Source organism: Giraffa tippelskirchi, chromosome 5, assembly GCF_054371585.1.
Source record: "Giraffa tippelskirchi isolate mGirTip1 chromosome 5, T2T-mGirTip1v1.2.pri, whole genome shotgun sequence".
Lineage (NCBI taxonomy): Eukaryota > Metazoa > Chordata > Mammalia > Artiodactyla > Giraffidae > Giraffa > Giraffa tippelskirchi.
In genome coordinates, this window is record NC_137279.1 from 110,173,631 (window position 1) to 110,194,553 (window position 20,923).

Below are 20,923 nucleotides of genomic sequence, written 5' to 3' on the forward strand. Positions count from 1 at the left end.
CCAGTGGGGACTACATAATGGTGTGAATATTAGGAGCGGAATCATTGATTGAGGGTCATCTTTGAAGCTGGCTATCAGGGTGAATGACTAAACATGCTACCACTACCATTCACATTTCAGGTCAAAATTTAGATTTAAATACCTATTCTAAAAACTGTCAAAGCTGAGCTTTAATATTTTAATGATATCTTGGCTATTTTATAAGAACTTTAAAATGATCTAGATTTCACTTTTAGGGGGAAGAGATCAGGAGTGCTGCTAAAACCAGTCAATTGCTTGTAATTTCATTATTTTCACTTTAGTGACAATATGTATTTTAACTGAACACAAATTCCTACATTGTCAGAAAACACAATGATCTTTAATTCCAGACAACAATAAAGTAATTGGCTGATTAGACAGATTCAATAATAGAGGATATTACTACAGCAGACAAAACATACTAGTAATCTATTACTCATTTATTTTTACTATTAAGGCTGAATGAAACATGCCACTACTGAAAACTTAAAGCCACATAATATCCTTGGATATGCCATGCTTGTTCTTCAAAAATTTCAGCTTTGCTATGATAAACTACAAAAAGAAATATGAAGAAGTTACCTTCTCTCTATAATAAATAATTTATTATGCTAAATAATTATTATGTATGTATAATATGTATGCTAATGCTAATGCTAAGTCGCTTCAGTCGTGTCCGACTCTGTGCGACCCTATAGACGGCAGCCTACCAGGCTCCGCCGTCCCTAGGATTCTCCAGGCAAGAACACTGGAATGGGTTGCCATTTCCTTCTCCAGTGCATGAAAGGGAAAAGTTAAAGTGAAGTCGCTCAGTCGTGTCCGACTCTTAGCGACCCCATGGACTATAGCCTACCAGGCTCCTCCGTCCATGGGATTTTCCAGGCAAGAGTACTGGAGTGGGGTGCCATTGCCTTCTCCGATAATATGTATATATGTACATAAATAATAGTTAAAAATACATAAATAATAGTATAAATTATATATATTTCAATCTTAAAATAAGAAATCAATCTCTTTATTCTTTGGATGATCATCAACATAAGAAGTGGTCCCAAACGTAAAGGTGGATGAATTATGGCCCATTTACTTAATTGAGGGCTTATATTCAAGTAGAAGGTTTTATTTTCAAGACTCAGGCTGATATCATAACTGTATTAGGATATGCATCTTTGCCATTTACCACCAATTCTGAAGTGATACTTACAAAAGTAATCAGCAATATAAATGTTATGCCTTTAACTATCTGTGCTAAGGATCAGAAAGACAAACCACATGATTCCACAATGGTTTTTGTTAATGTTACCAAAAGCATGTGAAAAAGAATTCTTTTCACACACAGTTTGATTCTATTAATCTTAAATCATTTATACTCTGGAGTCCATAATAAACTATAAATAGCTGTCTGAGCAACTGGAATAAAGCAGCCATTCTGGGTAAAGACGATAACGCTATTATAAGTATACCCTTTGTTCTGGAAGTTCCTTTCTACTTTCTGAAGGAAAACTGGATTTTACTGTTGGACAATATTGATAAAAAAGGATTTAGCCTCATTGGAATTATGCTTTAATTTTTGGAATATGGCACAAAATTTATCATGGGAACAAGGAGAAAATTTTCATTACTTAAAAAAAATTTCTAATATATTGTCGAAAACCGAATACTCCTTCCACTTAACCATAAATGCTGTCTTCTCAAATCTGGGTTTCTATGTGTTTATTTTCTTTAATACTTTTGGACTCTAGAGTCTAACAGAGCTGAGATTGTATCCTGTCACTATTACTTTCTGTGTTACCTTTAGCAATGACCTTAACTTCTCTGTGCCTCAGATTCCTCTTCTGTAGAATGAGGGTAACAAATATACCTATAGTTATAAAAATTAAATGAGTAATGTAAAAATGCTTCCTCTTATACTTGACACAAGGTAAGTACAATAAATATGAATTAATTTTTTCAATAGCTAAGTTTAGAATACAGATTTTCCTTTATTTTAGGAAATAAAAGGAACATTTATTTAAGTCAATGACTTAAACTCAACTCCACAGATTTAAGATTCTGTAAAACTGGATTGGGCTAGGAAATCTTCATTAAAAGCAAAACAAAATTCACCAATCCCAGATAACTCAGAAGTAACACATCACTAAAAATGTATCAGGAACCTGGATAATCAATAACATTCTATTTACTTAGCAATCAATCGTGAACTAGTATTTGACATATTATATAATGTGGTCAATTGGTATTTATCTCTTGCGTTGTTACAAACATTTCTCACTTTCCTGTCTTTTATTTCATCCTCACTAGAAGTTATTTGAAGGAAAAAGCACTTATCATACATCTTTCTTTCTACATTCTGTATTTTGCCTTAAGCCTAAGACATATAATAGATGTTTACTTTCCAGCCTCTTTCCTGATGTCTTAGCCTCTCTGCACTCTCATCATTTTAGTGAGGTCAATATTTTTTTTTGCTGTTAGTAAAATCTAGACTAGTTCTAAATAGGAAAAAGAGTACGTCAAAGCTGTATACTGTCACCCTGCTTATTTAACTTGTATGCAGAGTACATCATGAGAAATGCTGGGCTGGAAGACTCACAAGCTGGAATCAAGGTTGCCGGGAGAAATATCAATAACCTCAGATATGCAGATGATACCACACTTATGGCAGAAAGTGAAGAAGAACTAAAGAGCCTCTTGATGAAAGTGAAAGAGGAGAGTGAAAGGTTGGCTTAAAGCTCAACATTCAGAAAACTAAGATCATGGCATCCGGTCCCATCACTTCATGGCAAATAGATGGGGAAGCAGTGGCAGACTTTATTTTTTGGGCTCCAAAATCACTGCAGATGGTGATTGCAGCCATGAAATTAAAAGATGCTTACTCCTTGCAAGGAAAGTTATGACCAAGCTAGACAGCATATTAAAAAGCAGAGACATTACTTTGCCAACAAAGGTCCGTCTAGTCAAGGCTATGGTTTTTCCAGTAGTCATGTATGGATGTGAGAGTTGGACTATAAAGAAAGCTGAGCACCGAAGAATTGATGCTTTTGAACTGTGGTGTTGGAGAAGACTCTTGAGAGTCCCTTGGACTGCAAGGAGACCCAACCAGTCCATCCTAAAGGAGATCAGTCCTGGGTGTTCATTGGAAGGACTGATGTTGAAGCTGAAACTTCAATGCTTTGGCCACCTCATGCGAAGGGCTGACTCATTTGAAAAGACCCTGATGCTGGGAAAGATTGAGGGCAGGAGAAGAAGGGGACGACAGAGGATGAGATGGTTGGATGGCATCACCGACTTGATGGACATGAGTTTGAGTAGGCTCCGGGAGTTGGTGATGGACAGGGAGGCCTGGCGTGCTGCAATTAATGGGGTTGCAAAGAGTGGGACACGGCTGAGCGACTGAACTGAACTGAAAATCTAGGATTTACTGAGTATAATCACTTAAGGTAACATTGATCTATATATTTAGCAAATTGACTTTGAAGTAGAATGAGCTTCAAAGATTCCCTTGTCTTTTTAATAAAATGTTCATCATGCTGGTAAAAAAAAAAAAAAGATTCCCCTTGGAGTCAGTTTGTATCCACAGATATTTATAAAAGCAATTATTTACATAAGTTTAGTGGATCATATTATTATCTGATTCCAATGTCATAAATTCTTTTAAAGACTAAAAATGGTAAGTTTAGTACAAATAACTACAAGTATAGTACTTCTAGCTAGTAGACTACTTATTGATAGAATATGGGTAAACAGAATAATGTAGCTGCTTCAACATTCAAATTCCAGACAGTCCTGAGAAAACTAACGAAACTGAAATAAGTGTGTTGAGTTTTTTTTGTCTTTGTTCTGTTTTATTATTATAGACTATGTATGTGATTGAAACAAGTTACATATACATTCTGGACTGGGTCTACAGAAGCAACTTTTTCAGCTGGGGAAGAAAATGTGTAAGGAATTCTATAAGACCTGAACAAGTTAATGGTCCAAATATAAATTAATGACTTGAAAGTATAATTTTTAATGCTGTATTAGAGCTTAATCTCTTTTATTTAGGGAACCATATATCTCTTAAAATATAATGAAAGTCAACACCTACCTCATATCATACAAAGCAGGAATGGATTACAGACCTAAAGATAAAATATGAATGGCCAAAAAGCACATGAAAACATGCTCAACTCATTAGTGATCAGGGAGATGTAAATTAAAACAATAAGATACTACTATACAGCCATTAGAAAGGCTAAAATTAAAGACCAACAACATTAAATGCTGGAAAGGTATGGAGTGACTAGAATACTCACACGTTGCTGGGTGGAGTATAAATGGTATAATTATTTTGGAAATTAACCTGGAAGTTTCTCATAAAGTTAGAAAACGCCTACCTCCAATTCCACATCTAAGTATTTGTCTAAAAGAAATGAAAACATATATTCACAAAGACTTCTACACAGTTATCCAGAGTAGCTTTATTCATAATAGCCCTAAAGTGGAAACAAATATCAATCACTAGAAGAAGAGACAAAAATAAAATGTGATGGATTCATACAATGGAAAACTATTCAGGGACCTCCCTTGTGGCACAGAGGATAAAAATCTGCCTGGCAATGCAGGGGATATGGGTTTGATCCCTGGTCCAGGAAGATCCCACATGCTGCAGAGCAACTAAGTCCATGCACCACAACTACTGAGCCTGTGTGCTGGAACTACTAAAGCCCATGTGCTCAGAGCCCGTGCTCTGCAATGAAGAACAGCCCCCACTCCCCCCACAACCCATGTGCAGCAACAAAGACCCCCAACAACCCCCCAAAAGAAATACTATTCAGAAATAAAAAGGAACAAATTACTGATACATACAATGATACTGATGAACCTGAAAATCATTATATCAAACAAAAAAAGTGCCAGACAAAAAGAACACATTCTGTGTGACTGTTCTAATGGGCAAAACTAATCTACAGTGAAGAAAATCAGAACAGTGGTTACATCTGGATATAGGGAGGACAAATGACCAGGGAGGGGCATATGATAACTTTTTGGTGTGATTAGAATGTTTATGTCTTGACAGGAATATAGGTCAAATGGAGTGGAATTTGTCAAAACTTACTGAACTCAACACTTAGCACTGATGCATTTCACTAGATCTAAAATATACCTCTAGTTTAAAAATACAAATATATATAATGAGAATTACAGGGAAAATTAAGTTGTATATAATATACAGTGTTTCAGAAACATGGGAAGTTCAAACCAAAGTAATTTTAATAGTAATAACAACAGCAGAAACAAGAGAGGTGCTCACACTGGAGAGCTTATTACCTGCTGAGCAGCGTGCTCAGTGCTCTACACAGCTCATCTCATCCTAACAGCCTTCCTCTGCAGTAGACAGCACTGTATCTCTACTTTGTAGAAGAAATTGACCATTAATATGCGACTTTCCCAAGGCTACAAAGCCAGTTAAGTAGTGGGGAAGAACAGTAAATGGTATGTAGTAAGTACTGTGTATGTTAATTGAAAGAGTAATACACATAAACAGATATTCCCCAGTCCTTCATAGGAATGAATTTGCAATTTAGTTGGTCATGATCAACAGCTTAAAAATGAACTGGAACAGAACTGAAAACATCGCAGAGCACTGAACATTATGAGCACTATTTCAAGAAACTTTTCTTTTGGCATAAGAATATAGAGGTGTGTGTGTTGGTATATCCCTTGGGTCATGATGCAAAGTCTATTTTTGACTAGGTGTCCCTGTCAAAAAAGTCTGAAAAACACTAGAATAGAAAGAAGAACGTAAGAAGTGTAACTCCTAAATCTATAATTTTAAGCAGTTTAAGCTATAATAAATATGTAAATTCTAAAAGAAATGATAAGGAATCAGCATTACTGTTTTAAATTGATGAATGTTATAAAAGCTTACGAAGCAGGAGAGGTTTCGCCTAATATCAAATATACAAAATATGAAAAAAAAAGTCTGTGTTACTAGGGTTAGACAATAAAAAATGGCATTGAAGAAATCTGAGAAAATTTTCTGGACATATGGTTGGTTCACAGGCACATGCTTTGAATCCTTACATTGAATGCTTAATGTTTGCTGGGTACTTTTATGCTAAGTGATGTGGGTGATGTTAGGGGGATGTAGATTTGACTAAGCCCCTGCTTTCAAGAGCTTAAAATTTGCCAGACAAGTTGAAGGCCTGACAGCAGAAATAAACAAGCTGTTTCTGCTTATTTGAATGCTTTCTAAACAATACCATTAATGTTTAGAGGAACACCAAGTGCAATTTGTTTGATCAGAACTTTCTAAGACTCAGACCTTACACTCATAAGGAGTAGGAAGGAAAAGGCCAACCCTGGAAGTGGGTGGGTTCTGGAAGATAAATGGGACTATCAGCAATTTAATGAATCACAGGAAACACCATGAGGTTGGGGGGGCGGGTGGTCACACTATCCAAAAACTGTCTCTGAAGTATTACATAAGGAGACCCAGACTGCACACTGTAACTGTGTGATACTTTAAGTAACTATGAACTTTAAAAGCATCTTTATTAGAGATGTGCTCTGGCTCTTTTACTTACTATGTATTAACAGACAATGTAGAAACTAACTTCAGTGATTAAATACTAAAAAAAGAGCTCATAAATAAGATGTGAAAGGGTGTTTTCTTTCTCTAGTTGGGGGATTCTGAGGCAGAAGGATTTGAAGATGTATAACTGTGGGAGAGGTCTTAACTATCAATTTGATTTGAAGCAAGATTCTTCCATTACAAACCCAGACTAACACTACAGGGAGAGATGACAGGAAACAAGCTGCTCAAATGTAAGGCCTTGGGAAAGGGGCTCTTGCTTGGCTGAGAAGTAAAAGTGTTCACAATTAAGTGTAGCAAGTAAATAGGAGTTAAGAGGATGGTCAAAGGGAGTGCAGAGACAGGGAAGAATGAAAAAAGGGGACCAGTATGGTTTGCGAACCACACCTCAGTGAGAACAAGATGTCAGGGCAGGCAGACAGAAGCAAGGACAGTGCTAATTATACACTCTAACAAGCTCTGTATCACAAGTCAGAGGACAGGAAGATGGCAATTTCTATTGTCACCAAAGCCTTATGCAGTTTCAACCAGCTGGCTTAGGACTCTAGTCAGAAAAGGATTGTTTTTAGAGAACAGGATGAGGAAAGGGGTAAAGAAGCCAGGAATGAGAAGTAAAAACTGGGCTCTTGGTGCACTGTGTGGTGTTTAATGATAATTTAAAATGTGAACTGGTAATGTTCATCACTACAGGAAGGCACTGAATATATGGGGAAACCAGGCACGAGGAAGTTGATCACTGCTACTATTAATTCCAAGTGATTCTGACCCAAGACTACTTTTATGTTCATGATAAAAGTGCACAGAAGGGGATTAGAGTATTCCTGGATCAGAAGAACAGGAAATCTTTGTTTGGAGATACATAAGCCCTTCCTTTTTGTTTTTATTTTACAGAGTGTTGATACCATTAGGAAACTTTAAATGTTACTGAAGACAAGAATGGGATAACCTAGACCCTTTCTCCATTTTAATCCATAAGGAACAGCAAAACTGGCTTTATTCTAAATCTAGAAAGACTTTGTTTTAGTTCTCTTTTCCTTTAATGATTTCTAGGACGAAAGATATTGTCAGGAAAGGAAGGACAGGAGACTGAAAGGAAGATTTTAAAGAGAAAAGAACTCAGAGCTATCAATTTGGAAAGTAACTAAAGGAGAAATAATGAATATTTTGTGAAAGCCAAAAACAAAAACACTGGAGAAATGGGGGATAAAGAAATATATTCCAAAAGATAAAGGACATGTGTAACTTAAACAAATGCCCACAGGGCTCCTTAGTTGAAAAGTGTAGGAAACATTATTTTTTGTAAATATATCCAGACAGATGAAGAAAGACAAGCAATGCTGTACCCTTAAAAAAGTACTGTACTCTTTTCTTCGATTCTCTCAAAACTCCCATTACTAACCTCTTAGGGGATGCAGATCTCAATTTGATAGGAAAGGACATGGAGGTAAAATGTCAGTTGACTTTTAAAATTTTTTAGTTGAATACAGATACACAGTGAACCAAGGTGCATATCCTAATTATTTGGTATCCTTTACTAAAAATATGGAAACAAACACAAAGCAATCATTTCATGTCTGAAGAACAAATTGTTCTTTCTTTGTACAGGGGTGAGATGTAAATAATGTCACTGAGTGGAAATTATCAGCAATAGTGAAATTATGAAACTTGTCAGCTGAAAAAAATGCACAATGTGAGAGCTGTGAGTTGTTTTATTTGGGTGCAAACTGGGAGAGAGCGTCTCAGGCAGCCCTGAGGAAATGCTCCAAAGAGGTAAGAGGGAAGGTCCTGTATATATAATGCTGGTGATCAGCATCATACAATCAGGCACACATTTTGGCAGAGGTTGCTGCTAGTTATAAGGAGCAGAAGTCTCCATTAATGATCTCAGTGGTTTTCTACATATGAGAAGATGCAAGAAACTGGGCTCATAAAACCTTCTCTTGACAATATTTACCTGAAGTCCTGTTTTGCCAGTTTCTCCCAGGGCACAGAATGCCTCAATCCTGATCTCTGCCCTGAACTCTTTTCAGGGTATGTTGAAGGTCAGTGACTGCAGTGGCTAGTGACTTCATTCTTGCAGAACCAGATAGTGAGTGACAATTTTTAGTTGGCAAACTATATTACTATAGGTAAATCTCTTTTCTCAAAAATATGAATTAATAAGTGGCAACCTATTTTTTGAGGCTTGAATACATTCAAGTTAAATTTAAAGGGCCTTAACTTATTTTCTCAGATGACAAATATTTCTGAAAAACTTTCTAGGGTCTATCAATAGATATGCGGCATGCAGTGCAGCAAGATAAAGTGCAAAGAAAAAGAAAAAAGTATGATTTAACTGTACAAAAATTTATTAGGTACACTTATATGAGAAGTTCTGTATATGAAGTTTCAAATCAACAAGAGACTTCTGAATCAAATAATAATCTCATATTCAAGTCTACCAATGAATTCAGTCTTTTGTTGAACAGACAACACATTAGGTATTGAATTAGATTAAAACTTTTTTTTTAACTTTGCATATCTTAGCACTCACTGGGTGAAGTTGACTTTTTGAGGCAGAATATACTTTTTGTTGTTGTTAAACGATGTAATATTATGAACTACACATAATGGAAATGAAGACAGGAAAAATACTTTGAAGGGCAGTAGTTCTTTTGCTATGACATTAAAATTTCTTGGCTTCATACACATATGTTGTTAGCTTTACATAATTTGAATCCATGACCTCTGAAAGAAACTGTTCTACAAGAATAACTTTTAGGTATCCTACACAAAGGCAGAATTTGAAAATCAGTCAGAAATTTAGTCTGCTTTTTGGGGAGAAAATCAGGGATATAGAGGTAGTAAGCTCATGCTTGCCCCAGGCATGCTATACTTCTCTACTCTCTTAACTATATTTTTGAGTTAATACAGATTTCTGTGAGAAGTATAAATTACCTGAAGTTTAAAAAGTAAATGTTGTTCTTCACTCCTTGCCATCTCACTGCTCACACTGTATTTCTTAGAAATACAACTTTTATTTTAATTTCACCATTAGCAAATGACTATTTTCTCATAAAATTTTAACTCCATAGATCAAGCTGAAGTCCTTCCTAAACATAACCCAATTTCTCTTTCTTTTCTGAAGGTTCTTAGTATGATAGGCATCCTTCCAGACATTTTTCAAGCATGTACATGTATGTGTAGGGTGTGTGTGTGTAATTACATAGATATTATTTTCTGTGAAACTGTTCTGTAACTTGTTTTCACTTAGCATGTCTTAGCTTTTTTTTTTAATTAACTTATTTTAATTGGAGGCTAATTACTTTACAATATTGTAGTGGTTTTGCCATACATTGACATGGATCCACCACAGGTATACATGTGTTCCCCATCTCAAACCCTCCCTCCCACCTCCCTCCCCATCCCATCCCTCTGGGTCATCCCAGTGCACCAGCCCTGAGCACCCTGTCTCATGCATAGAACCTGGACTGGCAATTCGTATCTCATATGATAATATACATGTTTCAATGCCATCCTCCCAATTCATCCCTCCCTTGCCCTCTCCCACAGAGTCCAAAAGACTGTTCTATACATCTGTGTCTCTTATGCTTCCTCGTATATTGGGTTATTGTTACCATCTTTCTAAATTCCATGTATATACGTTAGTATACTGTATTGGTGTTTTTCTTTCTGGCTTACTTCACTCTGTATAATAGGCTCCATTTCATCCACCTCATTAGAACTGATTCAGATGTATTCTTTTTAATGGCTGAGTAATATTCCATTGTGTATATGTACCACTGCTTTCTTATCCATTCGTCTGCTGATGGACATCTAGGTTGCTTCCATGTCGTGGCTATTATAAACAGTGCTGCGATGAACATTGGGGCGCATGTGTCTCTTTCAATTCTTGTTTCCTCAGTGTGTATGCCCAGCAGTGGGATTGCTGGGTCATATGGCAGTTCTAGTTCCAGTTTTTTAAGGAATCTCCACACTGTTCTCCAGTGTCTTAGCTTTTGAAGACAGTAAATACATAGCTTTTGCTTTCTCACTAAAAAACATGCAATTATATAATATTCCATAGTAAGGATGTATCAAGTTATGCACCCATATTTTTACCTATATTTTTACTGATGGATATTTTAGGCTGTTTATATTTTTCAAATACTATATTAAACAATACTGCAATGAGCATCCTTTTGCACACATAAGAATGGTTTTGTGGAATAGATTTATTCCTGTGCTTTTCTAAGGAAATAATTTCCTATATAATAAAATTCTCAGCTTGATTCTATATATACTTCTCTTCCATAAGGATTTTCAGAAATACTAAATGTGGACCACAGGTTTTAACTTTAGAAGCAACCTCTTCATCTTTCTTTCTCTTTTCCTTACAGGGGCAACTAGAAATAACCTCTGATTAATCACAAATCACAAGGCTAACGCATGCAAGGAAGACACAATAAGAGGAAGTAAAAGTAACAGGAATAAGCTGTTTCCTTTTTTTATTTGTTTTAGTTTCAGGCTGAAAAATGCAGTGAAATTCCCCACTGCTGTAATCTTTTCTGAAGCTTTCCCCAACTACTAGACAACTGTGTCTTCTCTAAATAGGTAGCATTTTACAAACTGAATTCTGCCTTTCTTTCCTCAAGATACAAGAAAACCATCCCACAGGAAGATGTCAGTTAAATGGTAAATGTGCTCATTTTTCTGGTACCTTTATGCTTAAACATCCTAAATGCCACAATGTGTAATGTAAATGATGACATGTGATTAAAAAGCTATATCTTTTTTTACTTTTTTCTTAGAAAATAGCAAATAGTTGATATCAGACAATGATAAATATATATGTATATACACTTTTTCAGATTATTTTCCATGATAGGTTATTATGAGATACTGAACATAGTTCCCAGTGCTATACAGTAGGTCCTTGTTTATTTTTTATCTATTTATCTATTTCATATACAATATTGTATATGAAAATCCCCAATTCCCAACTTATCCTTCCCTCCTTCCTCTTTGATAAATTTGTTTTCTATGTCTATGAGTCTATTTCTGTTTTGTAAATAAGTTCATTTGTATCATTTTGATGTCTATTTCCTGTGATATGACATACTAAAATGCAATTTAAATGATTTAACTTAAAAAGATAATCACTAAATTTCTTTCAAATAGATAAACTGCTTTTGTTACTCCTAAGGAAAGAGGTAATAATATTCTGTCAGAAGGTAAAAAAATGTACATATTGTTTTTCCTGTTTGACAAAGTATCAGAAGAAACCAAGAAACTATTAAAACTATTAAAGTCAAAGGATAAAAGTTGCTTTAAAGGACAGCAGTTAATTAAAGTAGCAGAGGGTTTTTTTTTTTTTTTGGTTTGTTTCTCTTTTGGAAATGTTTATGATTTGATTTTTACATTAAAATTAATTTTGCCATTGGGGAAAATAATTTGATTACTAAACTCTACTGCACAAAATTTGAAGTTAGAGAATTCTAGTTTCTAAAATGCCATGTAAGTGAAAGTTGCTCAGTCATGTCTGACTCTTTGTGACCCCATGGAATTCTCCAGGCCAGAATACTGGAGTGGGTAGCCTTTCCCTTCTCCAGGTTATCTTCCCAACCTAGGGATTGAACCCAGGTCTCTCACATTGCAGGTGGATTCTTTACCAGCTGAGCCACAAGGGAAACCCAAGAATACTGGAGTGGGTAGTCTACCCCTTCTCCAGCAGACCTTCTCAACCCAGGAATCGAACTGGGGTCTCCTGCATTTCAGGTGGATTCTCGACCAACTGAGCCATCAGGGAAGCCTGGGCTCTATAACCTCATTGTAAATTTATGAACTTGAAGTTATCTCAAATGGCTTAATAAATGGGATGAAGGTCTAATAGTAACATCTATGAAACAATACATGTTGGAGCTTTTAATCTAAAAACTAACCAACCAAAAAACAGATACAGAGAAAGCACATGACAAAATCTATCTATTCTAAGTCTCAGCAAACTAGCAACAGAAGGACATTTCCTCAGCTTGATAAAGAACATCTATGAAAACCTACAGCTAGCATATTTAATGATGAAAGACTGAGTGTTTCCTCCCTAAGTTCAGGAACAAAACAAAGATATCCATACTACTTCTATTTAACTTTGTTCTAACCAATACAATAAAGCAATAAGTAGATGGAAATCAGATTAGGAAAAAATAAGTAAAATTGTCTTTATTTGCAAACATGATTATAGAAAATTTAATGAAATTTATAAGAAAGGTATTAGAACTAATAAGTGAGATTAGTAAGGTTGCAGGATAAAGGATCAATATACCAAATCAATTTCATGTCTGTATAACAGCAGTAAACAATCAGAAATTAACATTAAAAAACAATGCCAGTTATAATAATCATAAAACAATGAAATAGTGGTAAATCTGACAAAAGATATTAAAGCCCTATACAATGAGGAATATAAAGCACTGCTGAGTAAATGGAGAGAAATATCATGTTCATGGATTAGCAATTAGCTGATTCTAAAATTCATATGGAAATGCCAAGACCCATACATAAGCAAAACAATGTTCAAAAAGAACAGAAGTTGGAGGATTAACATTACCTAATTTTAAGACATACATAAAAGGCCACAGTAATCAAGAAAATATGGTATGGGCATCAAGGTAGACAAGTAGAGCACATCAAGGTAGACAAGTAGAGCAATGGAATAGAATAGAAAATCCAGGAATAAGCTAAAAAATATATGAAAAATGGATTGTGACAGAGGCCAAAGCCATCTACAAAGGAAGGATAGTCTTTTTAACAAATGAGGCTAGAACTGTCTATCCATAAGCAAAAAAATTTATTATTTGATCCATATATTTTACCATATAACAAAATGAAGTTGTATATCATAGACCCAAGTGTAAAACTTAAACTATAAAATTATAGAAACACAAGAGAAAACGTTTCTGACATTAGTTTAGGCAAAGATTTCTTATATGACATTAAATATTAGTTATGTGATACTAAAAGCAAAATCTATAAAAGAAACATTGATAAAATGGACTTCATCAAAATGAAAAACTTCTGCTCTTCAAAAGATACAGTTAAGAGTATGAAATGATAAGCCACAGACAGGGAGAAAATATTTGCAAGGCATATATCTATTAAAGTACTTGAATCCAGATATACAAGGAATGGTCAAAATGCAGTAATGAAAAATTCAACTCAATTTAAAAATGGGCAAAAGATTTGAACAAACATTTTACTGAAGAAAAATAACATAGATGGCAAATAAGCATGAAAAGATGCACAAAAGATGATCATTAGTCAGCAGGGAAATTCAAATTAAAACTGCAATGGCATATTATATACCTATTAGAAAGACTAAAACTAAAAGGACTGGCCATATCAAGTACTGGTGAGGATGTGGAGCAAATGGAACTCTTATACATGCTAGTGGGAATGAAAATGGTAAAACTACTTTAGACAACAGTTTGACCATTTCTTAAAAAGTTAAACATACATCTACCATGTAACATAGCCATTCTATTCCTAGGTATTCATCCAAAAGAAATATAAGTGCATGTCCATACAAAGCCTTGTGTATGAATGTTCATAGGAACTTTATTTGCAATAGTCCAAAACTGGAAACAATGTAAATGTTCACTATCATGAACTGACAAAACAGTGATACATACAAACAATGGACACTATGCTGTGCTGTGCTTAGTCGTGTCCAATTCTTTGTGACCCCATGGACTGTAGCCTGTCAGGCTCCTCTGTCCATGGGATTCTCCAGGCAAGAATACTGGAGTGGGTTGCCACGCCCTCCTCCAGTGGATCTTCCCAACTCAGGGATCGAACCTAGGTCTCCTGCACTGCAGGTGGATTCTTTACTGTCTGAGCCACCAGGGCAGCCCAAGAATACTGGAGTGAGTAGCCTATCTGTTCTCCAACAGATCTTCCTGACCCAGGAATCAAACCGGGGTCTCCTGCATTGCAGGCAGATTCTTTACCAGCTGAGCTACTGGGGAAGCCCACAAGCCCACAATCGACACTACTTGGTAATAAAAGGAATGAACTGTCAATACAACATCAACATGGATCTCAAGATAATTATACTGAGTCAAAGAACCAGGCCAAATAGAAGATTACATTCTGTATGATTATTCCACTTACATAAAATTCCAGAAAATGTAAACTAACCTCTAGAGGATTGGTGGTTTTGAGGTGAGGGTTATGGGGAGGAGTTGGGAAGGTTAAGTTAAGGGGTTGCAAAGGGGCATGAGGAAAATTTGAGAGGTGATGGATATGTACACTATCTTGATGGTAGTAAAGGTTTCATGGGGGATACATATATCAAAACATCAATTTAGATACATTAAATATATGCATGCCAATTTTATCTCAATAAATCAAAATAAAAAGCCAAAATACAACAAATATGTCAAATCAGTAGAGAAATAAGCAAAGAAATCAATGGAAAAAAATCAATTTGAAAAATGTTTCCACACTGTCTCTGTATTTCCTGTTTTCATTATAAAGGCAGAGAGAAGGGAATGCAGTGTAACATCTGTTCCATGCCCCACAGTACACCCTTATCCCTTGCCAACTGTCTCAAAACACATGCATTAGGTTGTGAGGGTGGGGGCGGATCAGCTCAAAACTATCAATTCCCATAAGAAAAACAAGCTACAGTATAAGCCCTTCTGATAACAAAGATTTTTTTTTTTCTTTTTTTTGGAAAAGATTTTAATTTAAAATGCTCATCTTTCTTACGAAGGACAGCATGCTATCAGTATATATTGCTTTATGGAATGTATCTTTGTTCCTAAATAGATGAACTTTAAAACTTATGTTCTAATAATAATAACTAACAGTAAATGAGCACTGAGCACCTTGATTACCATTTGCTGTCTCATTTAATTCTTGAGATAACTGTGCCATTTTATTGATACAGGTTAACAGGGTAGCTGGTCTAAGATCATTCAGTTAAATGGCAGAACTCAAACTTAGGTCTGTCTAATACAAAAGCTCACCTACACTTAACTGAAGGTTCTAGTTGATAATTTAGTAGAATGCCTAATAATTACACCTTTATGCCTCTTTTTTGAAAGCTAGGACTTCATATATGCATATTATTCAGAGAGTAGGAATAAAAAATATTAGCTATATAAATTCCAACTATATAAAATACATAAAAAATGTGTTTTTTGGGGGGCCAGTCGCCATGGCCCCAAATGGCGACTGATTCTCTTCTAAAACACATTTCATAGTAAAGGTTATGAATGTACATCTAAAAACCTCATAATTCAATTCCCTAAATAAAGTTCTGCTTGCTTCTTAATACCCCAGTTCTTATATGGGCAGCAACTGGACTTCTCTCAGTTATAAGCTTATGTTCATGTGATCTTTTAGCAAAGATTTAAATTACCTAATCCAACTCTAAAATCTCTTCCTAAAAATCATTTTTCAAAATGGGATCATTTTTGGTCAAAGAACTGTTAGGTCTAGGCTTATGAGTGACAAAGAATGCTTCAACTTTGAGTACAGTTAAATATATCCACAGATCTGTTATTAAGCGAGTATATATCTGATTTTTTTTTCAATGCAAACATACTTGACAAGCTTACTAGTACAGGACAATGTATGTTTTCTGCCAAATTCAATTTTACTTTCCTCATCTCAGACCAGCCTTCATAATAATCTGCTTCCATAAAAAGCACAAGGCCATGACCAAAAGCAGATGTCAGACTCAACTTACAGTGAACTTGTATTTGTGATTTTCTTAAGCCACAGCACCTTCCATGATAGCTTTTGTTTGTTCTATATTTTTGGCACTGCCATAAGATCTTTATAATTATTATTTTAAGAATATTTTTGGAAAAAGTAAATAAATAATTTTTAATAATGCAGACATATATGTAACATCAAATTTTTTATTTTTAACTCTGGCAGTTTAAAAAACTCCCAATAGTTAAATACTACAGCCTCAAACTCTAAATATATTTCTAACTTTGTCCTGTCTACAACATTTTTGTCTGTAAATTTTCTTGCCTGGGGAATTCTGCAATGGCTTTTGGCCAAAACCAACAAAGTTATATCCTAGATGTTAGAAGAGTTATACCTGTTTTATGACCGAGGCATCAGTGGAAAGGAATTCAAGACTCTTTAAGCTTATTCTATGTGAAAGTTGTAATACTTCACCATTTATTATTGCAAAAGCAATTTAAAGAATGCTTTAAAATAAAATGATACTAATCAGGGTAGATTCTACTTAATCGTAGTTAAGGGTGTCTTTGCATCAGATCTGAGACACGTAGATATAATATACACAACGTGGAAGATTCAAACTATTTAACTTTTATTGATAGTCAAATCTATTTTCCACATTTTAAAAATGAATGTTCCCTCTTCTTTTTCTGGAGTAATCAGACCCTGTTGGGAGGCTTTTCCTAGATTTTCTTAGAATTAATGAACTGAGCCTCTCCTGCTGAACTGTGTGGTTCCAATCCAACCTCTCCTGGACAGTTCATGAGCTATGTCATCTGCTTTCACTGTGGAAGGGATTCCCATAGTGTTCTCATTCATGTAAATGAAGTGGTCAAATCAAAGGGAGAGACTTTCATTAAGAAGGCTTTTCTCTGACGTAATGCCTTCTAAAACAGAAAATCATTTTATATAAAGTTCATTTAGGATCAAATACGGTATAAAATGGCCTCTAACAATTAGACTTCAAATACAGAAGAGCTGAATATTACATTATTTTCTATTGAATTCCCTGGTTCTATGCCAAACATGTCTTGGCCACAACAGAAGAGTGAGGAGGCTTTTATATTTTGGGGAGAAAAAGAACTATGAAGGCTCTACAAGGGTATAGTTGCAATCTGAAACTCTGCAGAAATTCTGGAAAATGAATGAAGCACTTTTACAATTATAACTTTATAGGTAGGATTTTCTTACAAACTACAGGAACTTTTATAATACATCCCTATATAAATCTAACCTCGCCAATGGGACTTACTATTTATTTAACAGCAACAGTGAACCATATGGTTTTGTTCAGACATGCAAGGTTAAAGAATAGATTTCATGTCCAGGAAAAATCTCTCTTAAAGGTTAAGAGAAAAAAAAAGCTTTAAAAAAAAAAAAACAACCCCAAAACCTTAAAACATAAAGGAAAAGCCAATCATAGCTATTTAAGAACAAAGACCAAAACCTTTTCAACCAACTAAGCATGAATGAAGACAGAATACTAAATCAAAGAAAATTAGCGAGCTGTCATATTAGTTCAAGAAGAGCAACAGTGTTTGTTGCTAAGCAAGAGCTATACAGAAAAAATGCAGTAACATCTTGACATACTACAGAACCAAGAACAACAACAAAAAAGCCCAAACAAAAAATCACTCCACAAATAAAACAAGATTCTAACTTTAAAATCTGATATGGCAGTTGCTTTTCTCAAAGGACTGAAACAATTTTGATCCCCCGCTGCTCCTTACTTTATCTAACAATAGACTGTTTAAAGATATATCACTTCTGGTGAAGCTATTCATTTCACCTAAACTACATATAGTTTAAATCTTAGAAGAGAACTTTACCACCTACAGGCTGTATGCACAGACTAAATACAACACTTGTGCCTGGTTCTGAATGGTATCTTATTTCAAAATGCTCTCTTAACTATAGCTCTTGCTTCTCAAGCTGCGCTTTCAACTTGTCAGAAGCTGCCTACAGTAACTAAAATTGGATTCACACAGAAAAAAAAAGTTTCTTTTAGGAAAACATATGCAGTAAGCACCTTAGCATCTGTTAACATTAAAACCAGAAGGCAGTATGTTACATAGGGCAGGCTGTAAAATTTAATAATTCACAACATTCATTTTGAAATATTATGGCAATCTTTTAAACAATGGCACACATTTCCTCTGTTTAACGAATATCCATTCAGAATCTATGTGCCAGGTGCTGAGGATATAAGGATTAGCAAAACAATCATAAAGCTCCACAGGTTTTTAAAGCTAGAAAGCAAAGAGGTCATCTTCCAATTTTTCTATTAGAGGAAGCCATTCCTTAATCCCTATTCCAATTAGGAGAAGGCTGAGGCCCACAAGTTTTTGTGTAAGTCAGTTGCGATGTTTATGGGAAACTTCTTCCTAGAACCCCAGTGCAGATAGGCACAGATCCTCAGGTGAGCCTTTTTATTTATTTATTTTTTAAAGTATTTATTTGGCTGCACCAGGTCTTAGTTGTAGTATGAGGACTCTTAGTCGTGGCATGTGGGATCTAGTTCCCTGACCAGGGACTGAACCTGGGCCCCCTGCATTGGGAGTGCAGAGTCTTAGCCACTGGACCACCAGGGAAGTCCCCAGGTGAGCCTTTTTAACACGTTGCCAAACTATTGTAGTTTTCCGAATTCTGATTGCTATTTATAATGCTGCTCTTGGAAAACGCTTTCTGAGTTCTAAGAGGACATGAACGAAGCCCTTTCTGGTTCAGCCTAGGCAGTGGAACCCTTCCAGGTCTAAGCTGGTAATTCCTATGGAGAGGAGAGCCAGAAGTCTCAGATGAGAACAAGGGAAGGAAGCAGGAAAAACAACACACTTCAGGAGTAAGGATTGGGAATGAACTCAAACTTTCTTCAATCCTTCTTTTTCTTTTCTCTTCATTGATCAGATAAATATGTGATAATAAATGGGAAGGTGTCTTGGGTGTAATCAGGTTAGTATGGGGTTATGAGAAATAGTTTTCAGGGACGTACAGGGAAAGGACGAGAAATTCCCAAGAGTGACAAAAGGGGAAGACCTGTGGATGTGGCAGAAATGAGTCACCAACCAGAGTAAACATCTATATGTAATATATGTCGGCAGGGGAGTCATTAAAAAGTTAGCCTCTTGAGGGCACACTAGAAACATCCATTCAAATGATTAGCAACCACTGACTGTTTCTTGGATATGGGGTGCATGATACGTACTGAGAGAAAACAAATAAAGGGAAAAGAAGAAATGAATCCTACACCATTGGAGTACTTATAATGCCATGCAAATTACAGTGTTACACATAAATACTAGTTATTAATCATTTATTCTTATTACAGACAAAGAAGCTTTGTTTCAGCCAGACTGAATGACTTGACCAAGGTCATACAGTCATGCTTAGTGACAGAACAGGCAGACCTGAGCAATGAACTTTATATTTGACTAGGCATGTGTCAAAGCCATAAACATGTGATCTTCAGGGACGCCATGTAAAATAAGACTGAAGTAAGTGGGGAAAGGAAAATAAGTCAGACTCCACCCCCCAATCAGAAGGGAACTGCCTCATGCACTTTGGAGAAATTAAACTACTGGAGATCACTCATCACACATTACAAAGCTACAAGAAAAAAAAAAAAAAAGCAATAGTTTTCAGCCGAGACTATGCTTTTTTCAGCATGCCCAAGTCTCATCTTCTTTAGCCACTTCTCTCCTTTTGGGTGTGGCATCTTCCTACTACTCACACAGATACCCTTTAAGGTCTTTTCTTCCCCTCTCCAAATCTGATTGCAGGACAGACTGGAAATCATCCTTACCAAGGTGTAGAAGATTCATGACACTTAAAGAAGTTATCCCCTTATATTGTTTTTCAAATTAGACTTTATTTTTTAGATTAATTTTGGGCTCACAGCAAAATTGAATAGAAAGTAGATTTCTCATAACCATCTCCTCCCCACTCCTGGGTATTTTAATAGATATCAAATACTGAAACAAAAGTAAGAATTTTTAATCTGGGGTCTAGGGAATCTATTCATGGTCTTAATGGAGTCCTCTATCTATCAGATATTATATCCTGAATTATGGAATATGGGTATATACAGATTTTTAAGAAATCAGGTTTCATCAAGTTCTCGAGGGGTTGGCATTCAGAAACAGCTAAAGGCAGTAAGGTAAAGAATAAAGTTCAAGTTCAGACATCAGGTAGGAAGACTAAAGGAATTATTTTGAGGCAGAAAGGAATTATTTGGAGACCCAAAATCGTATCATATGGGTGGCTGCTACAGCAAGTATCAATGTACATACAACCAAGGCCTCTTAACTTCAACTAGGACTATACAAATATCCTAGTTAACCAAAGAAATGGCTTTCAAACATATGATGGCCACTCTCTCTCTCTTTTTAAAAACATACCTTTAAAGCTTCTATAACGAGGTCCCTTGCTTCAAGCTCTCCTTCAAGAATACTGAATAGTGTTAGGAGTTCTGGCTTGCTGAGTTTTTCCAGATTCATCCTGAAAGCCTAAAACAAGGACAATAATCAGATAATCTCCAGAAGACAGAGGTAACTTGATACTATTTAACAAAAAATAAAGTGAGATAAG

At 35.5% G+C, this 20,923-nt stretch overlaps 2 protein-coding genes and 1 non-coding gene across 33 annotated transcripts in view; 1 reads left to right on the forward strand and 2 right to left on the reverse strand.

Moving 5' to 3' along the window:
* ST7L (suppression of tumorigenicity 7 like) overlaps nt 1–20,923 on the forward strand; it is a 190,540-nt gene that overhangs the window by 152,305 nt on the left and 17,312 nt on the right. For 7 of the 21 annotated variants that reach the window (XM_081493557.1, XM_081493553.1, XM_081493574.1 and 4 more), the window contains one exon: nt 10,978–12,027. The gene's annotated coding sequence lies outside the window, so the exon portion shown is untranslated. Of the gene's footprint in view, nt 1–478; nt 638–2,575; nt 4,024–8,203; nt 8,369–10,977; nt 12,028–20,923 lie in introns of those variants that run through there. The other 14 variants (XM_081493552.1, XM_081493576.1, XM_081493589.1 and 11 more) reach the window with 6 other exon arrangements.
* CTTNBP2NL (CTTNBP2 N-terminal like) overlaps nt 1–20,923 on the reverse strand; it is a 50,040-nt gene that overhangs the window by 13,014 nt on the left and 16,103 nt on the right. For 6 of the 11 annotated variants that reach the window (XM_081493597.1, XM_081493594.1, XM_081493596.1 and 3 more), the window contains one exon: nt 20,734–20,841. In XM_081493597.1, coding sequence (XP_081349723.1) covers nt 20,734–20,832 — 99 coding nt within the window. In that variant the 5' untranslated portion in view covers nt 20,833–20,841. The remainder of the gene's footprint in view (nt 1–20,733; nt 20,842–20,923) is intronic. The other 5 variants (XM_081493601.1, XM_081493602.1, XM_081493604.1 and 2 more) reach the window with 1 other exon arrangement.
* TRNAG-CCC (transfer RNA glycine (anticodon CCC)) lies at nt 18,858–18,930 on the reverse strand. Its single transcript has one exon. It is a non-coding gene; the product is annotated as a tRNA-Gly (tRNA).